The sequence below is a fragment of the Marmota flaviventris genome, chromosome 1 (assembly GCF_047511675.1).
Source record: "Marmota flaviventris isolate mMarFla1 chromosome 1, mMarFla1.hap1, whole genome shotgun sequence".
Classification (NCBI taxonomy): domain Eukaryota; kingdom Metazoa; phylum Chordata; class Mammalia; order Rodentia; family Sciuridae; genus Marmota; species Marmota flaviventris.
The window spans coordinates 148,366,438-148,392,951 of record NC_092498.1 but is presented as its reverse complement, the minus strand read 5'-3'; the positions used below and the strand labels follow the sequence as shown (position 1 = coordinate 148,392,951).

General features: G+C 51.6%; 1 protein-coding gene across 1 annotated transcript; it reads right to left on the bottom strand.

Annotated features, from left to right (window-relative positions):
* Window positions 1-445: 445 nt before the first annotated feature.
* On the bottom strand, window positions 446-26,365 carry Kctd10 (potassium channel tetramerization domain containing 10). Its single transcript, XM_027923260.2, has 7 exons — window positions 26,282-26,365; window positions 20,480-20,693; window positions 12,351-12,520; window positions 9,034-9,120; window positions 8,675-8,727; window positions 6,999-7,194; window positions 446-3,025 (listed from the first exon to the last, which is right to left on the bottom strand). Exons 1-7 carry the CDS (start codon window positions 26,282-26,284, stop codon window positions 2,801-2,803), a joined length of 948 nt encoding a protein of 315 aa, XP_027779061.1. The 5' UTR covers window positions 26,285-26,365; the 3' UTR covers window positions 446-2,800.
* Window positions 26,366-26,514: the final 149 nt, after the last annotated feature.

The following is a 26,514-nucleotide window of genomic DNA, read 5'->3' as shown; positions in this document are numbered from 1 at the left end:
GTTTTCAGCATCCCTGATAGACCCCCCCTCAACAGGGCATGTCCCAGGGTGGATGACAGATTCTCTACCTCCATCCAGCTGTTCAAGACAAATGTGTGGTCTGTGAGTAAGTAAATGAAATTTCATAAAGCTTCAAGACTTGAATTTTGCTTTAAATAAGTGAAACTTACAAGTTCAAGGATTTGGGTTCAGTTTCTGATGGGGGGAGTGAGCACCCGCATGGTGAAGGACGACTCTGCTTCCTCGCCCAGGACTTGGGTTTCAGTCCCACACCACAGGGCCGGGCTCCCCCCCCCCTCCCCTCCCCTCCCCTCCCCCCTCCCACTGCAGCAACCACAGGTGTGCAGCACGACGCAGGTGCTCTGCCCGCTCTGCTGGACACTGCCTGGTGCAGTGGCTCCGTTGTGCTGGACATCCCTGAAAAGACCCAGAAATCACGTGGAAAGAGAAGCAGAATAGGACTTTTATTTTACATAGACCCACAAATGCCTGCACAAGGAGGTGTCCACTTCTAGAACTTACGCATTTTCTTCAGCACAGACGGGAAAGCCAATGGCATGCTTAACTTGTTGGAGACTTTGGGTGGAGCCCTAAAGACAATGCACACCCAGAGGGACAGGCGAGCGGTGTCCCATGAGGATGCCGGGTAGCAGCTGGAGGGTCCAGGTGCAGGCGGACACCAGGGGTGGGGCAGCCGCAGAGGTCAGCCAGCTGAGCCGCAGGAAGCGCAAAGGAGGATGTGCCAGGCGCGCTCGGAGGCACAGGCCCCCACCACAGTCAGATGACTTGAACTTGATCACCACAGACCAAAAGCTGTTCCCATTTGTTTTAAGGCTAAGCAACTACAACATAATAAGACCCTCCTCTTCACCAATCCCAGGGCCACTGTTTTACTCGGATGGTTCAGAAATACTGACTTTTGCCCTGGGTGCTGGCATCAGAAAGATCAGGTCTTTGTAGACCAAGCAGAACTTGGACCAGCCAACAGTGTTATTCACCATGGAATGTTTTACAGACCTGTTCAAAATCCCTGGGAAGCGACAACGAAAAACTATAGGTGCCAGGTCAGAGGAAAAGGAAGGCAGGGCCCAAGGCACAGGGCCCATCAGACGCGCCTCGAGCTCTCGCTCACACAAACGCTCACCGAACAACTCACACATGGCTTTTCCATTCCTCTAGAAAACATCAGGACTCACATTCACCTGAACTTTCTAAAAAAGTTTAACCCCAGTGACAGGCTGGCGTTTAAAACTCACACAGTATAAAATATTCACGAAACGTTTTGTAAGCTCCCTGTCCCAGCACTTAATAAAATGCAAATGGCCTAGTAGAAAAGTTCCCCACACAACAGTTCACAAAGCGCCTACCGGAAGTGACTTTCAGGCTCATCATGATTGCTTTAAAGTTCTACTTTAAAGTCACCACTGGATACAAAAGAAAGGCACAGGAAGGTGAGGTGCAAACCCCGTTAGACACACACAAAGTCAACCGCCTTAGGAACACGCCTGTCAAAGGCTGCCCATGTTGACACCTTTGGTATACAACAGCAACGGTCCCTTAGGAAGCACACAGACCCATCGTCCCTGCCACACACCTCTCCTGTCACTACTTTACCTCGTCTCAACCAGCCATCCGTCAGTCACAGTTCACTGCTGTCCCTGTGCAGGCACAGAGAGCTGGGAGGTAGGTGACTGAGAAAGTCCATCCCACACAAGCACCGGCCACAGCCAGGCTCCAACCTGGGCCACCGAGGGCCACACGCACACATCCCCACCCACAGTCACACACATTCCTTCAACAAACGTGAACTCAGACACAAAAGGGACCCAAAGGTATCTGTACCTCCTCACCTGTTCACCAACGGCCACTGTATTCTGTATAGAAATCAGAAAGACACAAGGGGCTCTCCAGGGGATGGCTGTTCATTGCAGGGAAGCCACCCGAGATAGACAAGCTCCCTTGGGGCGGGTGTGAGGGTCCCCGCCTGATGCCAAGCCGGCAAGGCAGCTGGGGCCACACTTAATTTGTCACCACAGAGGCTAAGACAAGCTCAGCTCCACGGGGAAGGGGCCGAGAGGAGTGGGCCCTTGGAGCGGCACCTTGTGAGCTACACCTGGTGACCTTCTTGGAATGGAGTGGGTCAAGGACAGCAACCCAGAGGGGCAGGAGTCAGAGAAGGAGCCAAAAGGGAAGCTCAAGGCAGCTAGAGGCGTCCCCTGAAGGCCTAGGCTACGGGACAGTTGGGAGCAAGGAGTCCCTAGGTCCCAGCTGCACTGCTCTAAGCTGTACCTGTCAGTAAGTGCCAAGCACACAGCCCTGTCACACAAGGGACTTCCGCAGAGCCGCGGAGCGCCTGCTCAGTGCCTAGGAGCCAGGAGGCAGGCTGCGCAGGGTGGAGGGTCACCCAGCAGGCAGTGCAGGGACCCCCGAGGAATTGTCACGTGAACCTTTAGGGAGTGTCAGTCACTCAAGGAGCCCTAACAGGTAGTCAACACCCACAACAATAAATACTGCGACAAAGTTCTCAACACTCCACTCATTCAGACGTTTCTTCTGAGGCCGGGAAGCCCGGCTCGCAGACTCGGCTCCCTGCGAACGCAGAGCCTCCGGCGGTTGGTTCAAAGGGGCACGAACGCCTGGGTCCAAGCCACCCAGGCGCCTGGTCAAGAAACAGCAAAATAACCACGTGGCTTGCTACAGAAGGACCTCAGGCCCCAGGGGGTGGAGGGGCCTGAAGCCTGACGGGGTCTGAGTGTGGCGGGGCGGGGAGGCGGGAGCGGGAGGTGGCTCGGCCGCCTGGTCATTGGTGGAGGTGGGCCCGGTCGTCTGGCCGCTTGATGTGGATCCGCCGCACACGCTCGATCCTTTCCCGCTCCCGGTCCTCGTCCTCATCTGGGTGATGAGAGCGGCCAGCAGCCCCACCAGTGGCCTCCAGGAGTGCATTGTCAGGTCCCCGGCCATCCTGGGCCTCGTACAGCAAAATATTCAGGGTCTCCTCATAAATCCGAGCTTCAGGGAACTCAACCTGTATCCCCACAAAACACAGGGCGGCAGGTTAGCATGACCCCCAGCCCTGAGCTGGCTCCCACCTGTACTTCTGAGCAGGCCACCAGCACCCCACAGGCCCGGGGTGACAGTGAAGGCTGCCACTGTCAAGGCAGCCTTTGTTTGCAGTAGACGACACTTGCACACAGTGCTACGTTCACCAGACACCAAGGGGACACGGTGGACAGGCCTCCCACGCCCCATTTCCCTCTGAGGCCAGGCTTCGTTTTACCCTGACACCCATGCGTGTGAACATATGTGTACCTCCGCACGGTCACACAAAGGTGGCCACCCTGGAGATCCCCATGTACCATCCTGTCCCAGGCCTGGCTTGGAGATTCTGCCACCTCAGGGATTAGGACGAAGCGATCAGGCAGGGGCCACTCATGGGCGTTGAGGTCGTCCCCAAGAGGTTGATACTAACACTGTGGCCTGAACCCATGTCCACCTCGACTTAGAGCAGGCTGTGAAGCAACTGTTTCTGAACAAGCGCCAGCTGGGGACCCAGGAAGCACACAGTATCGTCTGATTGGCAAGGGGTTGTGCTGAGTGTTCCAAGAGGAGGAGGCGCACGGCTCGTCCCAGATATGTGACTCACAACCAAGACTCGGCTTTTAAAGGGCAGGATTCTGAGGTTCTGGGGAGATGAGTGAGCCACCCCACCCTGTTTTCACTGAAGCAATTAAGCCAGGAGGGGACGCACAGCAGCTCAGCAGGACTCGGAGAGGTCAGCGGGGCACAGATGGGTGGGGGTGGGGGCAGGGGGTACTGGAGGTAAATAAACCCTAAGCAGAAGCACGGATGCAGCCTGAAACCATCACTGGGACAGAGAAAACTCCAGAAGGTCACTTGTGGCCAGAGGGGTGAATATAGTCTATATTGGGGCACGGGGACAGGGAACTTCCCTGATATTCTGCCTCTATTTTCTCATACCCTAGCCCCAGCCAACCTGGGGTGGCAACCATACACAGCAGGGGCCAAAACTCAGAGAGGCCTTTTCTCCTGTGGCAACCGGAGGCGAACCCAGGCCCTCACACTCGCTGGGCAAGCCATCTTCCGTGAGCCACACCCTGACCAAGGACCTTCCCTTCTGAGGAGAAATGCTGTGATCTGAGCAGCTTGGGGAGAACCCCTGCCAATTTTTTCCCCCAGTCTTCACACTGGGTGGCCTCAGATACAGGCTCGGCCACAGGAAGTGGGGAGCAGAGCGAGGTAGTTGAGGCCCTGGCCCTCTGGCCAGACAAGTGGAAAGGAAAACCCAGGGAAGCTGACATTGCTCAGGCCGTTGGGAGGAAGGGAGCCTGAGGAAGTGTTCTCTAAGGCTGCACAGATGCCTGGAGTCACCCCGGCCGCAGGACCTGCCCCCCACAGCACCATCAGATGGGAAGACCGGACAAGGCAACGGGCACTGCCCACACAGCCTGGCCACAGCACGAGCACAAAGATGGACAGATCTGAAGCTCTTGAAAACTGAGCTATTGCTGAAACCACAATCCCGGAAGGCTGGCTGGAACCTGCAGCCTGAGCCCAGCTGGGTCAACTACTGCCAAAGCAAAAAGACCAACGTTCTCTCTGGAAATGACAAGACCCAGGGGCCCAGCAGCATGACGTCCAAAATGTCCAGGACACAATTAAAATGACTCAGCAACAAAGAACTAGGAAAACCTGAGCTCCTGGAGAAAGGTCACCAACAGGTGCCAGTGCCAGGGTGACACAAGGTGCTGGAATCCATTACTTGACAAAAACCTGAAAGCAGCCATTGTAAAAGTGTTCAGGAGAGTAAGAGCAATGCTCTTCCAGCAGAGGGCAGCACCAGGCCCCAGCAAGGGATGGGGTAGAAAGAGCCAAATGACAACCAGAACTGAGAATTACAGTGACTAAAGCCAACACCGGGGGACCCTCAGCTCACTGGAAGGGCTCCACGACAGGAGAGGCCAGCAGAAGTAATCCAGTCTGAAGGACAGAAAGACAGACCAACGGAGAGCGGAATTCTGTGCTCAGTTATTATCGGGTCTTCCGTGAATCGGAACGAAGAACCAAACGGACAACACAGGCACCAAACACCTGCGTGGACTTCAACTTCAGCAAGCCACGCCCTTTCCCATCGACGACAGGACAGCTGCGTGGAGAACTGAAGAGCCAGAGAGCACGTGGAGTGCTGTGCCAAGAAGGACATTACTAAAACACCACCACAACAGGACACCTGCACAGTGACTTGAACAACAAAACGTGTCAGCCTCCTAGAAGTTGGGCTAGATGAAGGAGTGGCCTCTTCTACGAGGGCCACCCTAACCTGACTCCCTGGAAAGTCGGTCACAGGTTCCCCTGGGGTACAGTGAACCCTAAGGCACAGACTACACAGCAAAAGGAGCCAAGGCAAGGGGCCCTGGCCCTGGCCCGACCCTGGCTTGAGAGGCTTCCTAAACACAAGCTCAGGGCAGCTCAGAACAGCCCGCTCGTCTACAAAGAGCTGGACCAAACCACTCATCTCCAAATCCCTCTGCCCCCCATTAAGCTCTAAGAGGAGAAGACTCAGTATCTTCCACTTAATACGCTCATTATCCTGTGATGCTCGCAGAGGCAAACCAGATACATAACAACCAGACCATGAGAACGTGGAGGTCCAGCTATGGGAGGAACTCACACCCTAAAGAGAGTCCACAAGACAAACAGGGCAGGACTGACACGGCCTGTAGCTATGGCAAGGGGAGCAGGCAGGTCCCCTGCCATCTCTGAGGGAAAACCACTTCTGTGTGGCTCCCTTGAAGACAGTTTCTTTTAGGATACATCCTGAACGCTTGTGAATGCAGCCGGTTGACAAGTCAATCCTGTGTAGGGAAGAGCTCAGCCACAGGGGGAGCAAGGGCAGCCAGGTGACAGGTGATGGAGATCACTGGACCTGTCTAATTCTGTAAGTGAATTAAATTTTCACCAAATTATCAATGAAACAAGGTTCAGATTTCTACTGTGATTTTTTCCTGTGATTTTCTTTCATTTGCATTTTGCTTGAGGCCAGCTCCAAAATCCCACAGAACTATGTGCTTTTTGAAGCTGTGGGAGCAACAGCGAGCTGAACGTGAGGCCAACAGGCTATATGTGGGTGACAAGAGGCAAGGCAGACCTACTGACCGCATGAGTCAGCAGAGTTCCCACAGATGGGTTGAGAGAGAAATGAAAGACAGAATGTATTTACAAGCAAAAAGAAAAAGAAAGCAAGCCTACTCTCACAGCCCGAGGAGGGGAGGCAAGCAGAAGACCTAGAGTCAAGCCCAGTGACCAGCGGTGCAGACAGAGGTCTAGCGGCACTTGCTGTGCGCTCTGCTCTACGGATTGGCTTGGCAGAAGCCAAGGGAGAGACCAGGTCCACCTGGGAGAAGAGGATACAAAGATGGATCTAGAGTCCAGCTCAGTCGGAGCCACGTGTGGCCCAGGTGGGAACTAAGGAATGCTATGCAGGCCCTGTGCAGGCGGAGGGCAGCTCTCGGTCAGCAGGCAGGAGGACACACAGATGGTCTTGACTAGAGAGCTGAGGACCAGGTCTTGACAGCGGCACTGTTCTCTGGTGAGCTAGACCTGATGGGGTCATGCTGGTGGGCTGTCGCATGGAGGCGGCGGCGGGATGGCACAGACAGTGTCAGAAGGGTCGCCAGCGTCAGAGAAGACGCAGGCCGACAGCCCGGTACAGAGGTACAGGGGTAAATCTGACCACACGTGTGCATGGCAAGGGACTGGGGTGTAGCATGACTGTGTCCACTTGCTTCTCGCTACTGTTTCTCCCAGACCTACATTTACATCTTTCCAAGGCCCCAAGGTAGTGCTCATTTCCACAGCCACAGACAGGAAGGCGTTTTAAAAGCCTTTCCTCCTTTATTTTGTCTGAGTGGAAGAAGTGCTCCACACCTGTGTTTCAGAGCAGCCACTCAGGACTGTCCTCTCTTGGACTGTCCTCTTACCTTGGTCTGCTTCTTCTCGGTGGCATAGACGATGGAGGTGCAGCACACTTCAGCAATCTTGCGGCCCTGACCATAAAAAGACCAGCAGCAGATTTCGTCCCCAATGACATCCTTGATGAACAGGACCCTTCCGTTAAAGCGCAGAGAAAGCTTATCGAACAGCTCAATGTTTTTCAACATATTATCGTCTGAATTGCTGCAAAAGAGCATCCAGTAAGTGACCAGGAGCTGGTAAAAACTGCCACTATTTGCTGAGCACTTCAACACACTGGATCCTATTTGGTCACTGTTTCCCTTATCTCATTTCAACTAACAACAATCCCATGGGAAAGCACTATAGTACACATTGCTCAAAGAAGGAAAAGAAAGAGCGATTAGGTAGTTGTCACCGGGCACGGTGGTGCATGACTATAATCCCAGTAGCTCGGGAGGATGAGGCTGGAGGATCGTGAGTTCAAAGCCAGCCTCAGCATAATCGAGGCACTAAGCAACTCAATGAGACCCCGTCTTTAAATACAGTACAAAATAGGGCTGGGGGTGTGGCTCAGTGGTTGAGTGCCCCGAGTTCAGAGAGCAATTAGGTAGTTGTCCAAGGCCAAAACTAATAAATGGCAGAGCTAGGCCTCAAAAATAGCTCTGGCCCCCAAGCCCATGTTCCTAACCAGTGGCACACATGCCTGCCCTGCACAACCAGAGACAGAATGCTGCAGATGTGGGGGCCCTGGCCACAGGCACCAGTGGGGGACAGCACCACACTGACACCCAAAAGGGGCAGAATGAAACTGCCCAAGGCAGACTTTTGATCCTAGGTCACTTCCTGGGCCTTGAATAAACCTCATGAAATTCCCCCTCTATCCATCAAATTCCTGATTTAGAGCCACATATTCCCGAGAGAGCCAAAAGACATTCTAAAAACCCACACATACTGTTGGTGGGACTGTAAAGGGTGCAGCAACTTTAGAAAAGAGTTTAGCAGGTCCTTGATGACTAAGCTCAGTTACCATGTGACCTGGCAGTCCACTCCTAGGTATTTATGCAAGAGAAATGAAAACACAAAACACTTACACATAAACGTTCAAAGCAGCATTACACTCGGCAGCCAGAAGGCAGAAATGACCCAAGCGCCCATCAACCCATGAGTGGACAAAATGTGGTCTATTCACACGATGCAATCACTCAGCCACAAAAAGAAATGACACACTGATTCACTTTACAGCATGGGTACACCTTAAGGACATTATGCTAAGGGAAATAAACCAGTCACAAAAGACAATATTCTGCCTGATCCTATTCAGATGAAATGTCCCGAACAGGCAAATCCACAGGCAGAAGGTAGATTCATGGTTATTAAGGCTCTGGGGGGAGGGGGAAGGGACTGAGGTAAAATGATGAGTGACTACTAAGGAGTAGAAGGTTTTTTCTAGGGTGATGAAGATGTCCTAAAACTAGACAGTGCTGAAGGCTGCAGAACTTGTGGAGAAGTTGAAAACCCACTGAACTGTATACACTTTAAAAAGTGAACCTTATGGCACATGTAAACTGGATCTCACAGTCGTAACTACTGTCCACCTCTCTACCCCCTTCCAGAGACGCAGGGGTGAGCCTCATCTGCAGGGGCTGGCCTGGCTGGTGTGTTTCCTAGTGAATGCCAGCGTCTTTGCTGTCGGCCACCTTACCTGGTGTACGAGTATTTGTTGTTACTTCTGTTGTAGAGCAGCTTCACGGAGGGCTGTGGGTTGTTGGAAAAAGGAAGACGACAGTTATTTGGCCCGCTGGGGCAAGGAGCTGAGCTGCAGACTTCCCCAAGGCCAGGACCCTGCCATGAGGCAAAGAGGTGTCAAGCACAGGTTGCTGGCTGGAGGGGACTGTGTGGCCCAGCAGCGGGGCGACACGAGATGACCTGCAGCTTCCCGCTCTGGAGCCACGTGAGGCCGCGCTCAGGCAGCTACACACTGTTTGATCTCGGAACTTAGGCAGAAGAATCCCCATGGTTTTGGGTAGCTAACGAAAGCACAGGAGAGCGCAGCCAACATACCTTATTTGACGTCGCTATGAGTTTTTGTTCTTCCTTGGATGAAGTGATGACAGGAACCTTGCAGAAAGGCTCGTAAGTTTCTTTGTTCTGCCAAAACAAAACATGCCTTCAGCCTAGGAGGCCTGCTGGGCACTGGATTTTTTTAAGCTGATGCCAGGCAAAGACAGGCTTGGGCGAGGGAGCTGGGGCAGGCGCAGCGGGAGGAGGGGAAGACTCTCCCCACCAGGGAACTAGGGTCAGGGAAGACGAGGAGTCGTTTTCCGGACAATCCTGGGCCAAGGCTGTTCCAGTCTGAGGTGCTGAGTCAATGCTAACAACAATGACACACTTTCTCCACCCAGATGACACTCAAAACCAAACAGGCAGGTGAAACATGGGTAATCAAAAGCTCCTACGATCCCACTCTAATGACTTCAGAGGACAAGAGAGGAGGAAAGGAATGACAGGCGCCAGGGCAGCAGACGAGAGACATCAAAACCCGGAGTCTGGAAACATATCTCAGGTGAGTGGTGACCACGGAGATGCAGAAAGTGACACTCAAGTTGGCAGACAGGAAAGAAGCCCAGAGAGTCCTTGGAGAAGAGCTCTGAACGCTGGAGGGAGTGGAGCAAGGGCAGAGGATTGCTGGCACGTCACAGAAGCACCAGAGAGACCCCAAGATCTGCGTCCTTTCCCTCTCCCCTAACAGAAAAAAGGCCCATTTTTTTTTTTTCCTTTCTCTACTGGGGATTGAACTCAGGGCCACTCAACCACTGGGCCACATCCCCAGCCCTGTTCTGTATTTTATTTAGAGACCCGGTCTCACTGAGTTGCTTAGGGCCTCGCTTTTGCAGAGGCTGGCTTTGAACTTGTGATCCTCTTGCCTCAGCCTCCCGAGCACTAGGATAACAGGCATGTGCCACCATTCTCAGCAAGGAGGGCCCATTTTTTTCTGGAGTGGTTTGCATAAGAGGGGACAGCACAGGACTGTTACTATTCTAAAAGTGGGTATTATGGTTTGGATATGAGGTGTTCCCCCAAATCTCACATGTGAGACAATGCAAGAAGGTTTGAAGGAGAAAAGACTGGGCTGTAGCCTTAACCCAATCAATGAATTAATTCCCGATGGGATCTACTGAGTGGTAACTGAGGCAGGTGGGTGTGGCTGGAGGAGGTGGCTCCTGGGGGCATGGCTGTGGGGGATATATTTTGCAGCATCCAGAGAGTTGAGTCTCTCTGTACTTCCTGATCATCATGTGAGCTGCTCCTCTGTGCCACACTCTTCCACCATAGTGTTCAGCCCTGAAGAATGGAGCCTGCTGTCTCTATGTTGACACCTCTGAAACCATGAGGCACCAAATACACTTTTCCTCTTCCATAATTTTGACGGTTGGGTCCTTTAGTCACAGCAGTGAGAAAGCTGACTAACACAGTGGGGACAGGTGAGCAGCTGCATGCTAGGTGTGGAGAGTCCCAGCCTCTTCCCTCAGACTCCAGGAGGCAGCCAGCAAGCACACCCCACACACAGCAGGGGAGTGGAGGACTTCTCCAGGGAGTATTGCCATATGCGCTCTCCAAAGGCACCCAGAGTCTGACATCTGTATCCCCGCTGAAAAAGTCAACCTATCATCCAGCCAACGACAACAAAGGCTGCCCCTCCTTCCCAGAATCTTACTCTTCAGCTTCAGTGGAAGCCAAGAGCGTCAGAGTATGCAAGGAAGCCTCTCCAACGTGAGAGCCCGACATAAAAGGTGACAAAACAGGGGAAGAAGTCCGAAGACGAAGGGAGCGGAAGGAAACTTCACCCAGCATCATCAGCAAGACAGAGCAGATGCAGCAGCCTCGGGAACAAGTCAGCAGGCTGTGGAAACCGGCTTCCAAAGAACAAGAAAAGGCTCCCGGGAAAAGAGCGGCAGAAATGAAAACTTCAAGAGGGCTTGAAAAGACAAGTAAAAAAAAATAAAAAATAAAAACGGCCAAGAAAGAACAGAAAGGTAAAGTGAGAGCTATTGGAGGAAAGAGAGAGAGGAGGGCAGCCCTGAGGGTTGAGCCTCAGCCTAATGGAAAGAACCCCAGAGGGCTGCGTCCACGTCAAAGAGGAACAGGCCCCGGGATGTGTCTGAACGTCCAATATGAGCAACTGGGAAACCAAGCCAGTAGATCAGCTGTGGCTGAACTGTTCACCATGTTTACACTGCACAAGGTAAACTCTGAATACTGGTTCAAGCAAAACGATTACAAACTATTCTGGGAGAAGGCTTGGTGCGGGGGAGGGTGGTGTATGAGCTAAATTCCTGTTTTTTATAGTAATGCCCGCAGCTAACCCAGAAAACTGCAAAGCCCATACACAGCACTGCAAGCAAGTGATGTGGAAATAAGAAAGAAAAGAAAAAGGGCTGGGCTGGGGCTCAAGTGGTAGTGCGCTCGCCTGGCATGCATGAGGCACTGGGTTCGATCCTCAGCACCACATAAAAATAAATTAAAGATGTTGTGTCCAACTACAACTAAAAAAATATTAAAAAAAAAAAAAAAAAAAAAAAACTGCTGAAAGAGGCGGTTTTGGGGTGAGGGGTGGTGTCTTCCACAGTGACCGTGCAGTCCCATCTGACCTCCTCGACGAGACATGTGCTTCACTTTAACAAACCTAACAATGAAGTGTCAATGATGCAAATGCTGCAACATTTGTTAGCTTCATTGGATTGCCACTCTAAGCCAAGGACAGTGCCTCCAGGAGCCTGGCATTAGGGTGCTGCTCCAGTAGAGGGTCACATACAGCCATGTGGCATGGGGGAAACATAAACAAGAGCCTTGCCCCCCCCCCCAACACACACACACATGTGGACCTCTGACAGCCCAAAGGGACACTTCTGACTCTCTGCCGTGGCAGACTGTGCTTGAAACAAAAGGCTACCGGCCATGTCTAGAAGCATTTGTTTTGGAGCATTTGACTCCAGCTAGACTTGACCCCAATGATCCTGCCCCAGGCCAGCCAGGAGAGAGAGGCGTCTGTCTGTAAAGACTTTGCTGGGCTCCCAACAATGATAAATGTATCCAGAACAAATTCCAAGTGGATCCAGAAAATGGTCCAGTTTAACACCCTGAGGGGTCTATCATTACTGAGGGGTTACATGTGCATGTGAGATGACCCAACACCACAGGGACTGAGACAGGGAGTAGCTGGGTGGCCTAGGAAATGCAGGAAGGCCTCTCTGACTGCAGGGGAGAGGCCCAGGGTGAACGCCCACGTCTCACTGAGTGAGGAACAGCCCCCATTTTGAGGAAGGGAAATGAAGAAGGCCGGTATGTCTGGTGCCCCCATGCGGGAAGGGGGTGCCTACTTGCAGGGCCGCCTGGCACTCCTCAACCAGGCCCTGGACCAGGTAGTACTTGGCTTCTGCTAGCAGCTCCTCGATCTCCCGGCGGCTCTCGGGCAAGGGGACGGCCCCATCTCGAAGGTAGTTGAGTATTGTACCAAAGTGCTTCCCACACCGGTCAATGAGGATCCAGCCTGCGGGGGGAGGGGGTGGTTATGAGGCACTGTTCCCACGGGAGGTACGGAGCAGAACTAGGGTGTCTCCTGGCTCCCTCCACCTCCTGAGAGCAGCAGCAGAGCGCTGCAGCCACAGCTGCCTCCTGCAGACAGCAATGACGCGGCCTGTGGGGCCTAACCCCAGATTCCTGCGGTCTTCTGCCCCTGGTTCCAAATGGGACTAAATGACCACATCCACTGACAGGAGGAAGGCTCCTGGGGATGGTGCCAGTCAGACTCTGCAGCAGTAGAGTCATTACTAGGAGAACACAGACTTGTCTCCAGACTGTGACGTGACCTCAGGCTCCTGAGGGTGACCCAGACACTCTCCAGACCACAGGAAATCCTATTTACAACTCCTGAAACGAGCACTTACTGACCAGGGACAGCAGTGAGACATAAATGGTGAACTCAGGAGATGGCCATCAAGCAGCCCGACACTCAGGGGATGGAACCTGCTTTAACTAGAAGAGAGAAGTGTCCCACTCCCACCTGCTGACCGGAACCAGGCATGGTGAAAGTTCTTGAGGGGCTGGGGCCAGGGAGACCACCCCGCTGTTTCCCAACATTCTCTAAATTTTGTCACTAGCTGCTGCTTTTCCACTAGAGAGCCTGAGGGGGTTCAAGATCTCTCCCCTGCAGTGCCACGCTCCTGGGTGGGACATCTGGTGGAGGAGCTAGGACTGAGCCTGGGAAGACGGCGATGGAGAAAGACCATCTCGAGAGACAATGACGAGTATAAAAAGAAGCCAGTTGTGAAGCCTCAGCCGTGCCAACCAGCGGGATGACGTCAGGCAAGGGGCTTCACCAACTCTGCCCCACCTCACGGGGACAAAATGCCAGCACCGAGTGGCTAGGAGGCCTAAACAGAATCAGGCCTCTGATTCCCCCCTTTCCTTCCCTTCTGCTCCCAGTTTGGGGAAAGGGGATGACACGTGCACTCCTGCCCGCCCCCCCTTCCCTTACTTGAGTCCTCCTCAAATCCCTGGGCCCTGGATATTAGAGGCAGAGAGCAGTACAAGTGGAGAGCAGCAAATCTGCCTTTTTCACATGCCAAAGCACAGCCTGTCCACCTCGCTGTACCCATCCCCCACAGCCCGCCCCTGCCTAGCCCCTCTCACCTTAGTGCACTTTCTCTCTCTCTTTTTTTTTTTTTTTGCAATAATCAGGAGTTTGGTAACAAGACTACTTCCATGTTCCTCTCCTGAAACTTACGACACTACTCAGCTCACTGGCCCTGGGCCTTCTGTGAAAGGGCTGTCCTCCTCCCTCCCAGGTATTCCACCTGGTCTGCCACCCACCGTGGTGTCCCGAGTGCAGCAGGAGGGAGAGTGCCAGCTGAAGGGAACACCAGAAGACACAGCCTGGAGCCACCCCGGGTGCTGAGAAAGGAAGAGGCCTTTGCTGGCAACGGTCGCTCACCCTGCCCCGACCGTGACCTCCATATGTCCCCCCACCCCCACCCCCCGCTTCTTTCCACATCTGAGGCAACAAAATATGGACTTAATATCCTCCTGATTCAGCTGTCCACAGGGGCCTGCAAGCTGCAGAAATGAGTGCAGCAGCTGGAGCACGGCCCCGCCCCCACCCAGGGGTGTTCTCACCTCTGGCCAAGGGTGGCCGGCAGGAATGGGGGCCAGGGATGCCTGCACCCTGCTGTTCCAAGAAAGGCCAGAAACCAGGTTCTTCTGTGAATCTCCTTTGTCAAGTAACTTACAAAGAAAAAGTCACCAATTGAGCAAGGACCACATGACAAACACAATGCAGGTCCAGGCTGAACTGGGCCCGTGGGCTACCAGCTTGTGACCTGTTACCCAGGATCAAATATTTTTTCCAAAAATCTGGCGAGGTGTGGAAAGATGGTATTATCTTCCCAACTGATCTTTTGGGGGAGGTTCACTCCCTGTGTTTCCACAGAGAGAGAGTCCCCGGGAGGTCAGTGGGGAGGTCAGAACCAGAACCATCAGGACAAGTTGGGAACTGGCAGAACCTTGGGCTTAAAGAGAAACGGCAGCCAGTTCAACTCGGCTGTCAGGAAGAGACCGTCCACATTCCGCCTCTGAAGTGTGGGCCACTCGGCTGCCAGACAAGAGCGAGGGCCCCGAAATCAATTATCCAAGTGACAGCCCAGAGTTTCCATAAATGAAGAGGCCGACCGTGACACTGGGCTCCGGCTCAAGAATGTCATCAGGAAATGCTTGTGGCGAAGGAATCATACTTTGGACAAATAAGGGCACAGGACTCAGGCGCTCTCTCCAGGAGGCTTCAGTCAGCACTCTGACTGGCTTTCAAGCAGGAAGCCGTCCCTTAGAAAAGCTCACAGGGCTGCGCTCAGAAAATCAAACGAACGTCGAGCAGCTCCTGTCGGTGGGGCGTCTGTCCTGGTGCCACGGAGCCACTGGCTCCTAAGGAGGTCTCCGGGTCCAGGCCAGAGGGCAGGATGGCTGGGCCCTGGAACATCGAGCAGCACTGCACAGTGGCTAGGAGCCCTTGCCTGTGCTGGAACTCAGCTCTGCCACCACCTGCCAGGTGGCATCAGCATTTCACTCAGGTTCTGTGCAGCAGTTCCTCCTCTTTTTTTTTTTTAATATATATATTTTTTTCATTTCTAGATGGATATAATACCTTTATTTTATTTTGTTTATTTTTCTGTGGTGCCAAGGATTGAACCCGGTGCCTCACACACGCTAGACAAGCACTCTACCACTGAGCCACAACCTTAGCCCAGGAGCAGTGTATCCCAAAGGGTCAGCACAAAGACAGGGCGCCAGATGTACACAGCGCACACGGCGCGTCTGTTGGCAGACTAAAATTTGCTCTAGGTCTTTGACAATGAGACCTTCACACGTCTCGTCATTGTCATTAAAGAACAGGGCAGCGGCAGCATCTAGAGGGGGCAAACCCAGGAGGGAGTGTGTGTGGCACCCAGAGTGCCAGGGCAGAAGGCTGCTCTGGGGCCAGGGGTGCTGGGGTTGGCTCCCGGCTCCCACCCCTACAGCTCGCCTCCCACTCCGTTCCCTGGGAGGTCTCGTCTCTGGTTTTCCTTTCTTCCTCTGGGGACAGTTCACAGAGCTCTCCTTGCCATATGGAAACACTTCTACATTTGTGTGGCTCCCAGGCTTACAAGTTACCTGAGCTGCTGCTTACAAATTCAGATTCCAGGAACCCGCCTCCTGCCTCATTCCTGAACACCGATATCAGGGGCAGGGCCTCCAAACTTGGCTCTGCTGACATTTGGGACTGGATAACTGATATGGGGGAGAGGGACTGACCTGGGCTTCTAGCAGCACTCCCACTCCCAGCTGTGACAACCAAAAATATCCCCAGACACTGACAATGTCCCATGGGTCGATAGAGAAGTCACCTATGTCTGCGCACCACTGAGGTGGTGTAGCTGGGGCTCAGTGATGGAGCCCTTGCCTGACTTGCCCAAGACCCTGGGTTTGACCCCTAGCACTGGAAGAAACAAAAACAACAAAACAAAACAACAACAAAAAATTTGACTGTAAAAACCAAGGACAATGTTGAGGTCTCAAAAGGCTATTTTAATTAAAAAAGCAATGACAGGTCAAGTCAGGCTGGGAGAGAAGCAACACACAACCACAAAGAAACAGGATCCAGAGTGTGTACTTCTGCAAAATAGTATGAAAAACATGTAAACGAGACATGGGCAGCTCAAAGATAAACCCAAACCACCAACAACCATAAAAAGATACTCGATGCACTAGAAATTAGGAAATGGGAAATAAAACAGGTTATCATATGAAAACCACCAGCTTGACCAAGGTTAAAAGGTTGCCAGTGCCCAGTGCTGGCGAAAATCCAGCCACTGTGAGGAGGGCAAGCTGACGCGCCACCTTTATGAGGCGATACCTTATAAAGTTGAAGATGCTGGTCCCAATTTGCCCTCTGGGAATACACTTTGGGGCAGAGCTCCCGGGAGTGGGTGAGCTCTTAACACTGCAACTCCTGAGCTGCCTCACCTCCCAAGGTGAAGACAGGATCCTCTGCACGCACCACAACGTGGCAAAGGCTGGGAAACGTGTGCAAGGGAGAATGTTCTGGAGCACTAACATTTTTCATGGTGGACGCTGAAAGCAATGCACACAGCCACTAACAGCATGTGGCTCTGTCGCCTTCCCCAAGTTTCTAGAATGGAAACTCCACCACAGGGAAATGATCAAACTCCATGGTTCCAAGTCACAAGCATAATGTTGAATAAGCAAAAGCAAAGAAAGACACACACAGTACACCGTTTATACAATTTAAAGCACACCAGCAGGACGTCGTATAGGGACAAACAGCTATAGTAAAATACCTAGAAAGACCCACACCTGTGGTCCCCAACCCTAGTACAGTAGTATCATCTAGAGAGCTCCTCAAGGTCTCAACGCCATAGCAATACTTGGCTCTCTGGGCTAGGACACAGGTATCAGTATTGAAGTCCTTGGATGACAAGGTTAAGATCCATCAGTGACCCTTAAGAGGTCACGTCTGGCAGGGAGATGGGTGAACAGACCAGTGGGGACAGGACCCATCAGAACAGGTGACACTTTCTACCTATTGCGTGGTTTCCTAGGGCTCTTCTTCAATCTAGCTCATGCGCTCCCTAATTCCAAGAGCGCTAGGTGAGACCCAAACCATGTGGTGGGAGGAGTGCCACACCAAGGCGCAGGGACCTCGGGCGACTGCAGGACAGTGCCAACACGAAATCTAATTCTTACTAGGAAAGGCACCACAAATCCACAGGACCCGGTGAGGTTGACAAGAGCTCAGGTAAAAATCACAGCACTGCAGGGTACAGCCTGCTGTCTGCCACAGTGGCCTCTCAGAAAAGCCACCCCTGTAAGCAACTAGAGCACACCACTCCTGAAGGCCAAGGTGGGCCATCCCCTCCTACTCTGCTTCTCTTCAGCGGGTTCTTCCCTCTTCTCTCTACACCCCCACCCCAGGGAGGACTAAGGCCGTCAATAATATCAATAATGATACCCGTTGATCAGTTTTTTTCAATTTATCTGGCACTGCATTTTTTTTTCCAATACTGAGGATTAAAACCAGAGTTCAGTGCATGCTAAGCAGATGCTGTACCACTGAGCTACACCGAAGCCCCCGTCCCCCTTTTTTGAGACAGGTTCTCATTTAAGTTGTCGAGGCTGGCCTCGAACTTCTCATCCTCCTGCTTCAGCCTCCTGAGTAGCTGGGATTACAGGTGTGGGCCACCATGCCCAGCCTCGAGCGTCTTCTAACATCCCCATTCAATCCCCGTAGCCCTGCAAAGCATCATGCCCAGCATTGCAAAATGAGGAAAGAGACTAAGAGACAAGGCCACTTGCCCCATGTCACAATTCCAATAAATGGCAAATAGTCAAAATGAGCACAAAATGCCTGACACTTGGAAATAACTCCATCAATGTCAGCTGTGATTGTTACCATGTGGCAGAGCCAGGACTCAGACCCGGGTCTAACTCCCACCCACGTTCTTCTGTTTAGGAATTACCTGTACATGGTTCAACGCTCCAACAGGCAGATGGCCAGAGAGCAAAAGGGGATGGAGGCTCCTCCACACACCCAGATGGAGCCCAGGTCCTTTCCTGAAACAGCCGCTCTCTCAGGCATCCTTTAGAGATGTCCGGCAACATGATACCGCACTGCTCTGGACCTTCAAAGCCCCTGTTCTTTCCTAGGCAACTGAGTCTAGCAGTAGAGCTTGCTAATCAAGTGCACTTGACATTGCTGTTTGTGGCAAACTTCACTACAGCTGACGGCTGCCCCCAGGCCAGGGTGAAGCTGTAAGATGCAGGAAGTGCAGGCCGTGGGTCAGGTGTGCAGGGTTTTCTCTGGGGGCAACAGGATTGCTCTGCCTGATGGGGATGATGGCCGAGGACCAAATATTCCACCTGACAGCTCAGGCCCTCACAGGGCCCCTGAAGGGCTTTAGCACAAAACCAGCCCGTGACCCATAAGGCTGCCACACATTCCAGTGGTTTGACTGGGGACCCAGGCCCATGTCAAATCACAGGCAGCAGATGTCACGAGAGTGAGTCCTGGGGCAGGCATTTGCCTTTCCAGCCTCATAGCCTTTTTTTTTTTTTTAGTTGTAGTGGGACACAACACCTTTATTGCACTTCTTTATTTTTATGTGGTGCTGAGGATCGAACCCAGGTCCCACCCATACGAGGCGAGCGCTCCACTGCTGAGCCCAGCCCCAGCCCACCCACAGCTTTTGAAAAAGCATTTTTACTTGAGATGCCAATTCCCCCCTTGGAAAGGCAGCCTCGATTTCCAAATCACTCAAAGGGTCACAATGAGGATTAAGTGAAATAACACCCATAAAATGCCATGCCATGTCAAGAGCTTTTTCTTGATAAGAGGGACTCATTATGACGTATGTGACCGGTGTGTCAGAGATGACACTGCTTCTCCTGAGGTGCTGGACTTTGCAGGCAGCACTGGGCGAGGCTGTTCCTCGGCAGCCTCTCTAGGAGCGTCCTGCTGGCACTGTCATGCTCTGTGCAACTGAGGGATGGGGCAGGAGACTCCATCTCATTTGTAATATGGCCACAGACTGCCCAGGTGAGGGATTTCTAGAAGAGCTTCCACTTGGCCTTCAAGTGGCTCAGCAGTTCTTCCTAAGCCCCGCCCAGGAGACTGGGCAGGGCCCAAGAAAAACCATAAGAATCCTGGGTTCTCAGATCCTCTGCTTCCTCCTGCTGCTTGGGGTCATTGTCTAGATTTCCCAGGCAATGCAGGGTGTGGCCAGCGCAGGGGAGCCGCCCACTCATAAAACACCAAGTGTTTTCCAGTGAGGTACAACAGTGGCCCTGGGGCTCTGATTTACCTGCTGCTTGACCGGAAACCCAAGTTCACGGGGAAGCAGAGCCAGTGCCCCGCCCCACTCCCGGTCTGGCCTTCTCCAAGGTGCAGTGGGAAACACCTGACGAGCCAGCGGTCCCCACAAAGGTCAGACAGTGAGACGTGGCCTAACAGGCTTAGGGTCTTGGTCTCACAGGCACGTGTCCAAACTCTCCCACTCTCCCAAGCCCACATCCCTGAAAGTGGAGAGTGGGGAAAACTGGCACAGAAGGCCAGTCTCAGAAACATAGGTAAAGCTATGCTGTGGCCTGGCCTAGTCTAAAGCATTCTCAGGTCAAGGAATGAAGGTCGGGGGTGTTTTGAAACTTCATATAACCTACCAACCAGGTAAGGACATACACCTGCTAGGTGCTTAGTTTCATTCAGGTGGAATACTTTTAAAATTTTATTTTTTATTAACAGGACTTCCCATAAAAAAAGCAGCACATACACTAAACATGCATGTTCCAGATCCTTCCTGTGGGCCAAAATGAGAGCTGGGCATTGATAAGGAAAAAGGCATCAGAAGGCTCAGCCACTTGGTGAGGATCGCTGAATACTAATGGAGAGGCCAGGGCTCAAATCCAGGTCTGTGAGTTTTTGTCAGGACAAATGCTTTTGTCCTAGGAGGATGGGGGTCCAGAGAAACTACTTATGCCTCTTCCAGGGATGACTGTCACTCTGAAATCACAGGACAGGAAGAGAACCATCGAGGACAGCTAGCCTAACCTCCAGTTTGCAAAGAATCGAGCCAAGGCCTGGCCCGGGGAGAGGTTTTCTCAAAGGCACACAGCAAAGCAACAACCAGATGGAGACTCTAGGAGTCCCTGCCCAGGTGACTCTTATTCATCAGGTCTCAGCTCCAATGTCACTTCCTAGGGAAGTCTCACCTTGACCACTCCCCACAAATTAGACGGGTCTCCCTGGAACTCTCGGGGCTCCCTGCACACTCTGAAAATGCTAAACACAGCTGCAAGTCATACTTGTGTGTGCAACTGCTCATTTAATATTGGTCTTCTGAAGCAGACGGAGGTCCCCAACCACACACACACATGCACAACCAGAAGCACCCGGCCGGTGGCTTACCTTCACTGTCGGTGAGCACCTCCATGCGCCCACTGAACATGGCTTTCAGCATGGTGTCCTGCTTGGTCAGGGTCTGCATGGTGGTGTAGTAGAGGGCTCCCCCGACATTCAGCTTCACGTACTTGGAGCTGGGACTCGTGCCCTTGAAGGAAGTGGTGCGGGTAGCAGCCGCTGGCACTGCTGAGCTCACCACACTTTCTCCTGACATCTCTTCCTGCCAGTGGAGAAGACACAGGTCACCCCATCACCCCTTCCAGCCCAGGGGCTCAACCTGGCCTCCAGGTGTGTTCCGCATGGTGCTCCCAATGTTGGCAACTCAGAGCTTACCACAAAATCTGGATTTCTGACTTCTCTTAAAGTCAGAGGCCAACTGGGTCAGGAGGGCAACCACTAGTGGAGCTGGGGCACTGGCTGTCCCATGGAGAGGGGCACGCATCTCCCGGTCTGCACTAACCTGCACACAGAGAGTCTCACGCACTGGCCTTGGCTGCTGACTCCACAGCTTGGGTCTGCCCTGACCCTGTGTTACAGGGACTGCCTAATACCCCTACAAAAAAACGCCCTCGCTGAATCCCAAACTGGCCCCAAACACTGCCTGGGTCTCTCTACCTGTCCTACTGCCACATACCAACAAGCAATTACAAGTGCATCTTGCAGTTGAATTTCAGATGAAGGAAGCTCACAAGAAGTTGAGTGGGATCCCAATTCCCAGCCTAACACTTCTGGGGCAGAGGGAGTGTTTCTGAGCACCAAACCACAGAAACTCTTGGAAGCAGGTTTCTACACAACAAGAGGCCTCCTGGACTAGTGCTGTCCTCAAAAGAAGATCTTGTGAGTCTTCTTGACAGCACTGCCAGCTCCTGTGCACACTCAGCCAATAAATGGACAGACACATGTCTGAGCTAAGCAGGCCTGGGAAGAGAGACTGCAGCCCGGATGCAGGGACTCCAAGAAAACATTTTTTGAACGAATAGATAAAATTCTAGAGCTGGGTATGATGCCCAATCTGGGGCCCAGCACTGAGAAAGAGAAAGTGGCCCTGACCTCCAGACGCTGGCCTGGCCCTCACAGGGAGGCTTCAGTGTTCCCATGGCACATGACCAGGTTCACAGCACTTCACTGTGAGGAGACCACTCTGTGACTGTGCTGCCGCAAGACAAGAACAAAACGATTCCACACTCATGTTTGGAGACAAGAACATGAACGTTATCCACAACAAACAACCAAACATCCCCCATCCAGCCTAATGCAGGTAACTGCTGCTTCCTTACCAAGGACAGACCTGGCCCAGTTCTGTTCTCCCACCTCCAGGACAGGAGTCTCTGAGACCTAATCACAGAATTAGTCACTTGAAACACAGAGCAGGGCAGAGTCCCACTTGCTCTTTCTGAGATGCCTTAGCTCTTCCTCAGTGCCACAAACATGCAAACCCAGACGCAAACCCAAACACAGCTGTGTGTGACCTCAGGTATGCTCCTGGTGAGTTCTGACTGGAGGGCACTGAGGCCACAGAACTTTTTTGAACTAAACTGAAAAAATGATCATTTTTATGTTCTTAATGCCTTCTATTTTTTCCAGGGACAGCAACGTGTTTTTTACATTTACACTTAGAACAGAAATGCTGGGGTTTTTTGTTTTTTTAAATGGGATAGAGGATGAAACAATGCCAACCTATAATAGCAGAGGCCATGACTGAGCTACATCCACAAGCAACATGCCAACCAAGGTTGCCCAACTCTTCTGGCCAACCCTCCCCAACTCCAGCCACACAAGAGGGGCCGGGGAACTTGCGTGAGATTTCTGCAGAGAAAAACAAAACAGCCTCCTGCAAGTAAGTGTTTTTTTAAACTGTTCCTGCTTCTTAAAGTGAAAACATACAAGAAGGGAAGTCTTCAAAGGTCAGGATGAACTCACCTGGGGTCTCTGTGGCCTGATGCCAGACATAAAAAGAGGCAACAAGGAAGCAATGACCTTTCCCTTCTAGCTTCCCTTTGAAATCAGTCCCCAGAGACCCTACACCATATCCTACAGAAAATCTCTGTCCATGTGATGACAGAAGTAGCTTATAGGAATAACAAGTTTCCCCAAATTTTGAAGCTTGGAGAGAAAAAGGCTTATGTGGCTTTGAGGAGTCTTTTTTTTTTTTTTTTTTGGGGGGGGGGGTAGGGAAATTTGCCCCAAAATGGAAATACTTTTCTAGTATCCCCAAATATGTTTATGGAAAATGGTCTAACATCTTACAAGGCAGCTACCATGAAGAAAAAAGACAAAGTATACTTCATACACTTTTCCTGGGTGTCCAGTACCTTCATAAAGGTAATTTGCGTATAATGAAGTGTATTTTAAGCGTACAGCTGGATGACGTGTAATCAATTTGTACGTCTGTGTTGTCCTGGTCCAGTCAAAACAGAATACTCCAGGGCTCTAGAAGGACCCTCCAAGCCCCCTCAACAATTCATTTCTATCACCTCATGACTTTTTGAAATGCTAGTAGACAGCTGTGATTTTTTTTTTTCCATTTTGTGGATTCAGATACCACTGTCCAGAGATAGTTGGTCCCTTCTCAAAGCCAGAAGGTGCATCAGTGATGAACAAGGGAAGGACATGGGCAAATCGTGGCTGGCCTGGGGCCTATCACCTGTGGTATACTTAGAGCTAAGGCCCACCCCTTCCTTAGATGTATAATATAGACCTCTGAAAAAAGGTGGAAGGCAATGTGTGGTTAAAGGTTAGGAGCCAGACCTGAGTTTCAGTCCCCAGCCCAGCCACGTGATGGTGATGGGAACACAAGCAGATGCATGAATCCAGTTCTATCTATCAAACAGAGGCACCAGTCTCGCCTCCCTGCCACAGGAAAGACACAAAGCACTCAGCACAACCTGGCTCAGAGTCATCACACAAACAGGAAACACTTAAATTGTGATTATTTGGGAATGTTCATAAAGGCTCAAATTATCTTCTCTCCAGAGACCCTTTCTAGCTTTAATGACAGACTGAATTACTATAAGATAAAGGCAGAAGCCACCCTGATGAAGCCAGAGACTCTAGATTAATCAAGGAGAGCTCTCATCAGTCAGCCCAATACCAGGAGAGGTCTTGGAGAGAGGGCCTGGGCTGTTGTTCACGTCCCTGAGCTCGAGTTTCAGTGAACTGGGGACACAAGCAGTGGACAATAAACCTCTCACAGCAACCCTCTCTACTGCCAGGTCTCCCCTTGCATCTCTACAGGGACCCTGCTGTTTTGCTCCTTTCAAAATTTTGATTTCATTATTAACGAGGTTGGGGACGTGGAACGGGAGAAAACAAAACTGGTTACAAGGCATAGAGGTAATTAATACTTGAGATATTGGTTTGGGACTCTATTCAATCAGAAGTTTATTCCAGTTAGATGGGTAAGTCTAGGCTTCTCTCCTTCCCATCTGCCCTGAATATACTGTTGCAGATTCTAAACAGTGGCTCTCTACCTAGTCACATATTAGAATTACCAAGGGAGTTTACAAATACTGATGTCTGGGTCCAACCCATGGTAATTAAAAAAATCCCCAAATGATTCTAAGGTGCAGCCAAGAATTGCAAGCCGCTATTTTAAGATGTTCTAGACCCTTAATTAGGCTATAATTAAGTCTTAGAGAAGCTCTCCAACTTCTGGCTCTATTGGCCCCGTGAATTTCTGACCCTCACTTAAAAACAAACCAAAGCACCCTAAATAAAAGCAAGGGCCCCTTCCCACTTCAGAGCTACAAGCAAGAAGTAACTGTATGCATGCTTGAAAAAAATAAAAATCAGCCAAAGGGAAGAAAAAGCATTGTTTTGAACAGAGACCCAAGCAAGTACAGTATGAAAAAAAAAAAGTACCAAATTCCTTTTACTATCTCATATGTATGTATAGGGAAACAAATCTGGACGGCAATCCCAGTCCACTGCCTGCATGACGTTCAGATAAGCTATTTAACCCAAGTTTCTGTTTCTTAACTTGTAAAATGGAGTGTTAAAGTAATAATCTTCAAAAATTCCCGCAGGGAATGAAAGTTAAAGCACTTGGCACCCAGTCCTTAGTTTCCCTCCTACCCTTCAAGCTTTAAGACGAGTTGTTCCTAACCCTGGCTAATAGAACCCATCTCCTGGGTGTACTTAATAAACACTGGTATCTGCCTGGGATAATCAGAATCTTTGAGAAGGGTAGAGGTGGCAGCTCTGTAACTAGAGTGTAAAAAATTCTTCAGGTGATTCAAATCTCAAACGATATCAAAAGTTCTTCAGTAGCTACCAGAGCTCAACCATTAAGTAAAGTGTTTAATCAGCTTGATCTAAGAATCAAGGGGGTTGTGAAGAAAAAATATGAGTGTGGGGATCCTTACAGCAGGGAAATTTAAGGAACTTCATTTAGATTAGGCCTGACACTTCTCCAAACCGAGGGCATTACTACAACTCAAGAAAGTCTGCTGTTCCATTTCAACCAAACTAAGTTGAATCAGCCACATAACTGTGGCATTATTTTGCATCAAAAACTTGCTTATAAGACAGTTACTGCCAATTCCAAGTGTTCCATGGAATGTGTTCCCATTTAGCACACAAACACGAACCATCTTTAGTTTAATGAGAGACTGTTCTCTCAACAGTCTAGTGAGGAAGATTTTACCATCAATGCCACGTTTTAGGGGAGAAAACTATAATCAAAACCATAAGCCCTCTGACTCCAACTCACACACCCTTTTCATTTCAGAGCTCAAATCAGGAAATCATTACTCTAAATCCCTATAGTGTTTAAGCCTTGGCCCTCGACCATATTGATAGGGCTCAAAAATTTGGTCATTTTTAACAAGTTCCCAGGGAGTGATGCTGTGTTGGTCTGGGGACCAGTTTAAGAACCACTGACTCAGATGGCCCTTATTTTGCACAAAATAGAGCACGTCGAAAAGGAACACAGATTGACTCATTTTTCTTCAGGGAGTGATATTCCCTAAAGATGGCAATGTTCTAGGGAAGTGACAAACAAGGAAAAAGAGGATCTGAGCTGATCTTTGGTCACCCTCACCCAAGGACAAGGAACAGACCCTGGAGGATCCCAAGTAAACAGAAACCTTCCCACAGGTGAGACAGCAATGTGAGACACACTCGGCTCCTGAGGTGTGGCCACCTAGGGCCTCAAAGGAAATGACTGGATAGGTGCCCAAGCGCCAGTTGAGGCTCCACTGCATGGTGAAGGTACCCTGACCTCAGACCCTGGCATCCCTGCCTGGAATTCCAAGCAATGACCTGCACACCCGCCTGCCGGCTCCCTGTTGCCTGTGCCCTCAGACCAACCTGGGAGCCCCTTCTCCACTTCCTCCAAACCCAGCGACTCCATCTACCACCTCAAAGACCCCCAAACGCTCTGCTCCAAGGACTCCCACTTCACCCTCTCCGAACCCCACCACTGTCCTTCGCAATGCCCCAAGTTCTCATTTCCCACCCCAAATGTGTTTACAATGACACCTCTTTGTTCCCATAGTACTCTATTCCCGTGTTCAAACAGCACCCAGACACCAGCACCCCAGACGCCACCCTCCACTCAGTCACATACGCATCTACTCCCCAAGCCCAAGCAGCCTGTCCCGGATCCGCGACAGCCAGAGACCCCCGCCCCTGCCAACTCGCCACCAAGGCCCTTCCCCCACCCGGCCTCGCCCCCATCCCACCCCCCACGGCCGCTTCTCCTCTCACGGCCACAGCACCCGCTCCCCGCGATCCCTTCCCCCTCGGCCGTTGTCCGGCTCCCTTGGCCGTCCAGAGACCCTACAGGATGGGCACCGCCCTCCTTACCATGAAAAGTCGGAGGACGACGGAGTCTCCAAATCCGGACTGAGAGAGGCAGGAAACACCCAGCTTACTTGAGCCGGGGGCGGAGGCGGGGCTGGGCGGGAACTTCCGCTGTCCACACCCCACTTCCGCCCCGCAGAGGGCACCTTCCTAAAGCGTCCGCCGGGGCCCCAGACGTCGACCACGTTCCTTGCAATCTCCTCAAACAGAATAGCTTCCACCTTCTCTCCTCTGGG